This window comes from Zea mays, chromosome 6 (genome assembly GCF_902167145.1).
Source record: "Zea mays cultivar B73 chromosome 6, Zm-B73-REFERENCE-NAM-5.0, whole genome shotgun sequence".
In the NCBI taxonomy this organism is placed as follows: Eukaryota; Viridiplantae; Streptophyta; class Magnoliopsida; order Poales; family Poaceae; genus Zea; species Zea mays.
The window spans coordinates 7998692-8007660 of record NC_050101.1 but is presented as its reverse complement, the minus strand read 5'-3'; the positions used below and the strand labels follow the sequence as shown (position 1 = coordinate 8007660).

General features: G+C 52.9%; 1 protein-coding gene across 1 annotated transcript; it reads left to right on the top strand.

The window, feature by feature from the left end:
- The first annotated feature begins 6350 nt into the window (after positions 1 to 6350).
- LOC100193121 (uncharacterized) lies at positions 6351 to 8003 on the top strand. The gene is made up of 2 exons (NM_001138282.2): positions 6351 to 6717; positions 6946 to 8003. Exons 1-2 carry the CDS (start codon positions 6495 to 6497, stop codon positions 7920 to 7922), a joined length of 1200 nt encoding a protein of 399 aa, NP_001131754.2. The 5' UTR covers positions 6351 to 6494; the 3' UTR covers positions 7923 to 8003.
- Positions 8004 to 8969: the final 966 nt, after the last annotated feature.

Here is an 8969-nt window from a genome sequence, read left to right as displayed (position 1 = left end):
GGGTCGCTTGGTGGGCCGAAGCTGAATCTAAAAGGCACAGGATGAAAACGGACGGTACCTCTTGATCGACGGATGGTGACGAAGTCGCGTCGGGGACGGACTGCACCGTTATCTCAGGTGCGAGGCTAACGCCCAGCAAGTCCTTCGCGAGCATGCTGGCGTCGTCCGTCTGCTTGGGGTTGGCGTGTTGCGGGGAGACGACGCTCGTCTTCGTCTTAGACGCGAGGTCAACGCCCGACGTGTCCCCCGCTGGGGCGCCGGCGCCGTCGACTCGCTCGACAGCCGACGAGGTGTCGCCTCCTGCTTAGCCATGGTTGCCCTGCCTCCTCCTCCGTCGGCGGGGAAGGTGACGGGACAGACCCGGACACTGTTCTTCCGTCACGCGGGGAAGACGTCGTCGATTCCGCCGCCGGCGGGCGGGCTGACGGCCGCCATTGTCGTTGTCGCGCGGCGGAGGAAGGAGTATCATGTCGTAGCTGCCGTCGAGGGATATGAACTCAAGACTCCCGAAACGGAGCAGCGTCCCGAGTTGGAGAAGTTGATGGAGACTACCCATCTGGAGCTTGACGGGAAGCTGTTCGTCAACACGCAGCAGGCCCCTACCTGGCGTGCCAACTGTCGGCGTTTCGACCCCGGAGGGTCCCTGGACCGACGAGTAAATTGTCGCTGCGTGTCTCAGCCCAGATGGGTCGGCGCGAGACGGAGCACAAGGGGGAACAATTAGGGGAACCGCGGCCTCGTGTTGTCCTACGCCCAGAGCGGATGCGCTTGCAGTAGGGGGTTACAAGCATTCGCGAGGGAGGGAGAGAGAGCCTGTGCGCCAGCCCGTCCTCCCGCGTGGCCACCTTTTGTACGAGGGCCCTGGACCTTCCTTTTATAGATGTAAGGAGAAGGCCCAGGTGTACAATGGGGGGTGTAGCAATGTGCTAACGTGTCTAGCAGAGGGAAGCCATAGTCCTATGTACATGCCGATGTGGTTGTTGGAGAGGTTTTGGCGCCCTGTTCATGTGATGTCGTGGCCGTCGGAGGAGCGCTTGAGCCCTGTAGGAGCACAGCTGTCGGAGCTGTCGGGTCCTTGCTGACGTCTCCTTGCTTCTGTAGGGGACTGAGAACCGCCGTCGTCACGGAGCACGCGGGGTGCCATCATTACTTGTTTACCGGGGCGAGCCAGATGGGACGCCGGTCTTGTTCCCCGTAGCCTGAGCTAGCTAGGGGTAGGGTAATGATGTACCCCCCTGCGGCGTGGTCGGTCCGAGCCCAAGGTCGGGCGAGGCGGAGGCTCCTCCGAGGTCGAGGCTGAGTCTGAGCCCTGGGGTCGGGCGAGGCGGAGACCGTCGTCCGAGGTCGAGGTTGAGTCCGAGCCCTGGGTCGGGCGAGGCGGAGTCCGTCGTCCGAGGTCGAGGTTGAGTCCGAGCCCAAGGGTCGGGCGAGGCGGAGACCGTCGTTCGAGGTCGAGGTTGAGTCCGAGCCCTGGGGTCGGGCGAGGCGGAGTCCGTCATCCGAGGTCGAGGTTGAGTCCGAGCCCTGGGGTCGGGCGAGGCGGAGTTTCCTATGGCGCCTAAGGTCGGACTTGGCGGCTGTCAGCATCACCTTGATGGGTGGCACAACAGTCGGAGCAGCGCAGGCGGCGCTGTTTTCCTGTCAGGTCAGCCAGTGGAGGGGCAAAGTGACTGCGGTCACTTCGGCTCTGTCGACTGAAGAGCGCGCGTCAGGATAAGGTGTCAGGTGATCCTTGCATTGAATGCTCCTGCGATCCGGTCGGCTGACGAGGCGATCTTGGCCAAGGTTGCTTCTCCGTGAAGCTTGTCCGAGCTGGACCTCGGGCGAGTCGGAGGTGCGCCCGTTGCTTGAGGAGGCCCTCGGGCGAGGCATGAATCTGCCTGGGTCTGCTGTTTCTGCCCGAGGCTGGGCTCGGGCGAGGCGAGATCGTGTCCCTTGAGCGGATAGAGCTTTGTCCTGTGTTGCGCCCATCAGGCCTTTGCAGCTTTGTGCTGATGGTGTTTACCAGCCGAGTTTAAGAGTCTTGGGGGTACCCCTAATTATGGTCCCCGACACTAGTGTACCATAAAATATCACACACATGCTACACGAGCACACCCACATATATAACAGAACTAGGTGAGTACCCGTGTGTTGCAACGGGAACATATAATAATATAATAACTTATATACAAAATGTGTCTTATATTGTTATAAAAAAATATTTCATAATCCATTTGTAATCCTAGCCATACATAAATTTTGTTATTTTAATTTAGCTGTTTCACTACTACAGTGCAACCATCAGTATTATGCAGGCTTCGATATATGCCACGATTTGCATGGTCTCATCATTGAAGAGCACGTGTTACACCTGCCGGTAGAAGTTCCCTCGTACATTGTCAGTCATCAGGTACGCACCACCATACACGCTTGCTTAAACAAAAAAAGCAAGTGTACGTGTTTGCAAAGAGTATTAAAGGCAGGCCGACACAAAAGCTACCCTGACGATGGCGAGTGGTCATTGTTGTCGGTCCTCCTCTGCGTCACCTCTGGTGCCAAGATGACACCATAGTCCTTGATATAGTAGTCGTCGAACGCGCACGACATGGCGAGTACCGATGACTCTTGGCTGGGCTGCCAAACGAAGTGCACCCCGGGCTCATCAACGAGGTAGTACACCTAGCCGTTGCACCACCGGATGTGCTACTACTCTACATAAATCTTGTTCGAGGACACTCACACAATGTCAGCAACGGCTGTCGTCCCAGTGCACAAGAATTCATGGTCGGTCAATAGTGACTTACGTGGGAGGTTGAGCTTCAGGTGGATGATGAGCTGGACAGTGTGACGGTGCCGTTGTCGGATGCGGTGCCCAGAACAACCCGAGAGTCGCCGGCGTTGGCGACGACCATGAGGTCCCCCTATTTGAAGATGGACAGCGGGGTGCAGCCGCTCTGGACCGCGTCCAAGCGGCGGCTGCGCTGGAGCTTGCCGAACACAGCGACGCATGCATCCATGTAGTACTGCTTCCAGAGGTCGAACGGGCAGTCGCCAAGCTTCTTCTCGTCGTCGATGAGCGACGCCAACCCGAGCGCCTCCTACCAGTGGTGTTTGTTTGGGGTTTCCAAGTAAGAAACATGGATTCATCTTTGGCGTTGGTTTATGAAAATGACTCACAAGTCAGATCCATGGAAAAAATACTACGGAGAATAAATGTCACACATATAAAAAAGAATTTAAGTTGAAAACATTATTCAAACAAAAGAAATTGCATGCAAGGCTCTTTTTAAAATACTAATCCCTCCATCCAAAAATATAATTTAGGAATTTCGTTGATAATTATCTGCTACTACACATTGTGCAAAGGTAGCAGGTGGGCTTTGGGAGAGATGTAGTAGATATTTTTACTGTAACAGATATGGATATAAACACACATATGGTGTAGTGGTAGCTGAATAGTATTTGCGGGGAGGGGGAATGAGAAAGACAGTGTGTGGAAGGGGTAATGGGAATGGTAGAACACTGGCAGAACACGGAATGGTGCGGGAAGGGGGAATGAGAATGGCAGAACACGGAATGACAGTCTACCCCTTACCACCTTAATAAGTAGTAGAGATATATAAAAACAACTTGTTAGAGTAATAAAATAAAATCGATAAATAAAATGAAAAAAATCTAACCGAATATATAAAAACAACCAGTTAGAGTAATAAAATAAAATGGATAAATAAAAATCTAAAGAAAACAGAAAGGAAAAGAGATAGAAGAAAGTACAGGGGAAAATTTAAGAAAAGCACACATATTACGTCTAAGCAGCATGGTGTCTTTACTTTACTACGGTTTTTATTTATAGTTGAGTATAGAGTATAAAATATAAAGACTTGTTAGGTATTAGGTAAGTGTGTGAATATGATTTAGAGCCAACAACTATAGTTTAAAGTCTTATTTATGTTTAATTTTGTATTTTTACTATTTAGATGTGGGGTGGAGCACGATGACGGTGGATCATATTAGTATAGATAAAAATGAAAAATAAAACAGCCCCGAGAAAATAAAAGAGAAGAAAAAAAAAAGAAAAAGAAAGGGAAAATAGGAAGGAAAAAAAACGCAGCCTCAGGTGGGCCAGTGCTCCAAGCCACCCCGCGTGGGCCGACGCACGTTTCTTTTGGCCCACTCGCTCGCTTGCTCCTCTGGTCTGCTCTGCCTGCATACTTGGGTCCATCGGTCACCACCAGTCCGAGCTGATCCATCCCTCTCCTTGCGCTTTCCTATTTTGTCTGGATTTAACTACTTGCAGTGCCAGATGTAGACTGGTTTAGGGTTCTTGCATTGGTTGATTGGTAGGCAACTTTTAAAATTTCGGAATTATATATATAGTAATAAAAAGAAAAACACTCGTTAAAAGTGCCTTTAGTTAAAGAGCTAAAAAGGATTTCCACGGCATCGCCGTCGCGCCTCTGGCTGGTGGCGAACTGACACGAGTAGGGGTGAGAACGGGTCAGTGGGCGGGAGAAGAGGAGAGCGTCTGCGAAGCTGCGTGCCCGCGCTCCATCGATCGGCGTCGGCGTCAGTGGAGACCGATCCGCCGCGACGACGACCGGCCGGTGACACAGCCATCTGCACCACCGAACTGAGACGAAAGCGGCGTCCTCCCGTCCCCGTCGGCGTCGTCGCTTTGCGCGACACGCACAAAAGCTTTTGAACGATTCAAAAGGCAGGCACGTAGGCGGACCAAGATACTACGGCTACTACACTGTGTTCATCCTACGGTCTATAAGTTATTCTAAAAAATATTAGAGCACAACGAACGTTTACATAAAAACGGTATTCAGAGATATATAATTAGTGATACATGTATTATTTTTTTTGTTACAAGTATTTGCCTAAATCATATTTTCTCTTATTAATTGTATTACGAGTGTATCCGCTGATTGTCTAACATTTTAAACCATAAACGATAAGGTAGAAAAAATGTTCACTTTAATAATCACTAGTCGGTTAACCGTGCGTTGCGACGGCTCACAACAATACCCACGTAAATTATCCACTAAAAATATATAAATGTTTTTTATTTGTTGTCTGCACTCTTCGGATAATATTTTTTATGAACGCACAGGTACAGCAAATCAAAGAACCACATCCCTCGTCTCCCCCACTTCCAAGGTTTCGTATAGCAGGAGGGGAAGGGATGAGGCGGGCATACCTGTTCGTTGCCGGAGAAGGACACGACGAAGACATGGACATCTAGAGGCGACATAGGTAGTATACCGCTAGATATATAGGGAGAGAGCACGCAAACGGAGAAAGAAGCAGAGCCGGATTAGCTCCAAACCAAAAGGCACACGCACCAGGCGTCAGTACGAGAAGAGCGAGAGAATGCTAGTGTCTTCCCAGCCATGGACCCGCCGAAGCGACACAACGCCACCACCAACTCCGTAGCATATGTCGACTACTGCCACGTTTTAGGCCTTAGTTGTCCAATATCTCTGACCTAGACTTCTCATCGCTAAGATAACCTAAACGTGGCAAGCGCCACCATGTCCTCCTCGACGGTACACACCGAGATGCCAGGAGCATGATCGACTCGTCTCGTTCCCGCGTCGACGAGCGCCGGTCAGCTCGTGGCTGCGACTGTGGGCGGGGGAGGGGTGCAGTAGGTTGGGGAGGAAGAATAAGGCGAAGGTCGAGAAGATGAATGGGACGTCCGACGACGACCAAAACGATGATGTGCACATGATGTGAAACGTCCTCATGGATATGCAATAGCCACTGCGCAAGTCGATATCGGGGTTGGTGTGAGATGAATACGGGGAGGAGGCGCCTGCTCCTACGCCCTCTGCCGAAAATTGGATGGCACGGAGGTGGAGGCATTAGGGGAGAGAGAAAAGAGGTAGAATGTCGAATGATGTGGTGGCAACTGAGGCGAGGACCATCATTATCGTGCGGAGATATAGATGGCCAAATGGGTCGTGTCTTGCGAGCCGGCCCGAGGTACGACCCATTTAATAGTGCCTAGTCCAACCCGGCGCGAGCGCTGTGCGGTGATTGAGCCGTAGCCTCGGCTCGTAGTGTTGTCCCGTCTCGACACGATTATTTTTTTATTTTATAAAAAATCATATATATATATATATAATTTATATTCAATATTATAAACACCTGAGCATGATGTTCTATTGGTTTTCAGTGTTTTTTAATATTTTATGCTGATTTAATTTAGAAGAAAAGTAGGAATTTTTTAAAAAAAGAGACGCAAGACGACCGTTGAAACTGATGCTTTAAGTATATTGATAAAAAATATAATTACCATAATTTATTGATCTAAATACTTTAATTATTTATACATGTTCTAGATTATTATAACCAGTCTTGTTATTAAATTTCATTCCTTCGCATACCTAGTCCTGGCACCACCTACAAAATGGTTTTGGTTTTATACATGTAATACACAAACCGCGTGACATTTTTAATTCCACACTCTCTCTCTCCATCAATTCCTTGCTTGATTGCTTGGCATGGTTGCGCGGTCAATGTCCAACCCGTCCCCAATTCGAATCCTCTTCTTCCTCTGTGCTGCTGCTGCTCACAGACCCAGGCCAAGTCGTCTCAGTCCTCTTCTACCACCAAGCTCCCGTCTCTTCCCCTCCTGGTCTCAGCGACTCCATCCTCTCCCTCTCCAGATCCCCGCCCGTGACGCCGCCGGCTGTTACCTCTCCGGCTCATCGTCCTCAGGCCCAGGTAATTCATCAATTGCCGTGCTTTTATCGTTTCCCTACCGATTTACGGTACAGTACTTGCTCCACTCCGTCGGCCGTGCTGCTGCGGCCAGTGATTGATTCGTCGGGCAAAGGACCGTCTTTTTTCTTCCATCCATCCATCCATCCATCCATCCATCCTTATGAGCGATTCTAGCTTCTTGGATTAAATCAATTGGGCGGATGAGCACCGTGCCTCGCGAATTTGCAGGTCTTGATCCGCGATCCGCCGATTTCCATCCGGCGCTTACTCGGTGTCCCGTCACCTGCGGGTTTTGCTGTGCGGGGAGGCTGATCCGGCGAGCGCCTTGGATGAATTCGCGCCGGTCTCGGTCGGTGAAGCTGGTGTCAGCGCGCGCCAACGGGGACGGGGCCCTGGAGGTGGACGTACCTGAGGAAGAGGGAGACGCGCGGATGAGCTCCTCGGCCGCCAACACCGTGTACTGCTGCATCGCCAGGGGCCGGAGCGTGATCTACCGGTACAGCAGCAAGGGCGGCGACCCGCAGGCGGAGGCCACGGCGGCGCTCTGCCTGGACCGGTCGCCGCCGCACCACCGGCATTACGTGCACACCTCCGGGCGCAGGAGCTACGGGTACCTGACGGCCGACGGCCACACCTTCTTCGCCATCATCGACCCCAGCGTCGGCAGCGCCGGCGCGCTGCAGTTCCTGGAGCGCGTCCGCGACGCGTTCCGGAGCAGCGCAGGCGTCGGCGGGCGCCAGCCGCACGAGTCGCTGGTGCCGGCCGTGCAGCGGCTGGTGGCGTCGCTGGAGAAGATGCCCCACGCCGCGTTCGTGCTCGATGGCGCGGGCGCGGGCGCGGGCGACGGCGACGGCTGCACGTCGTCGTCCAAGGCGCCCCTGCTCGGGAAGAGCGGGAGCAGGAAGGAGAAGCGGCGGTCCAGGGACAAGCTGTCGTCGTCGGCGGCGGGGGCGGGGGCGGGAGGCTGTGAGGACGAGCACCACGGGACCCGAGCGGTGAGGATAGACGTGATGCCGGCCGAGGACGTCGGCGGCATGTCGCTGGAGCGCAGCGGCAGCCAGTCCAGGCTGCGGAGGCAGCAGTCGTCGCGGTCGCTGTGGATGCGGCACGTGAAGGTCATCGTCGCCGTGGACGCCGTCGTCTGCCTCGTGCTGTTGGCGGCCTGGCTGGCGGTGTGCAAGGGGTTCCAGTGTGTGTCCGGGTGATGGTGGTCAGTCGTGTACAGTGTTTTGAGGAGACCTGAGGATGGATTCAATGCAAATTGCCTATTTCGATTGATTGATCAGAAGAGGGTACCTGCCTGTCTGTGTGTCTGCTTCCATGGCAGCTTCTATTTTCATGCTGCAGCTCTTCTCGTCGGCGATGGGGGAACTAGACGGTGAGGAGGAGGAGGAGGAGGAGGAGGAAGTGGAGCGCATACGCATACTGTGACGGCGATGCGGGTAGCATAAGGGAAATCCAGCCACTGGGTGTGGCAGCAGGAGCTAAGCTAGCTAGCGCGCCAGTGCTGAGTGCTGACTACGATCGTTGTGGTGCTTGCTGGGGATGTTGAGGAGTATATATATCATGCTAGATAGAATAGGAAGAACTCTAGATACAAGTACTGCATGTGATCGATTTCTTTTATTAACATTCACGATGAATGACCAACCATGTGCGCTTCGTCTTCAGCATCCACAGCCAAAGCTAGGACCATGGACCGACACATGGTTTTTCTGTTCCTTACTTTACCTCAGATGCAGTATCTTGTCAAGCGCAGCATCGCCGCCGCGTCGTACCGCCGGCTCTCCGCGTCCGTGAGCAGGTCGACGACGCACTGCATCATCCCGGCGCCGTGCCTCTGCAGCGCTCTCACGGCCGCACAGCACGGGCCGTTTCTCGGCGGCGGCGGCAGCGGCAGACTACGGCCGGCGCTTGCTGTTGCTGCCATGGCGACGATGTAGGAGCCACACGCCTGCAGGATCTGCCTCTTCTGCTTGTCTGTGCATGTCTCGCCGCAGCATCCACTGCTCGCGGTGTCGAGAGACGCGAGTGCTGTCAGTGCTAGTAGGAAGAGGAGAGTAGCTAGTAAGTTCTTAGGTATTAACATCTCGATCTCGGTGCTGCTAGTCTAGTAGTGTGATTATCTAGCAGGTGGTTCTGGACAAATGCACGGGCTCCTGTATGTATTATATATTGGTAAGGCAAGTGATTGTATCTAGTCTAGCTGCAAGGGATTCATGCATTGATGCTTGATGATGAGCCTTTAATTA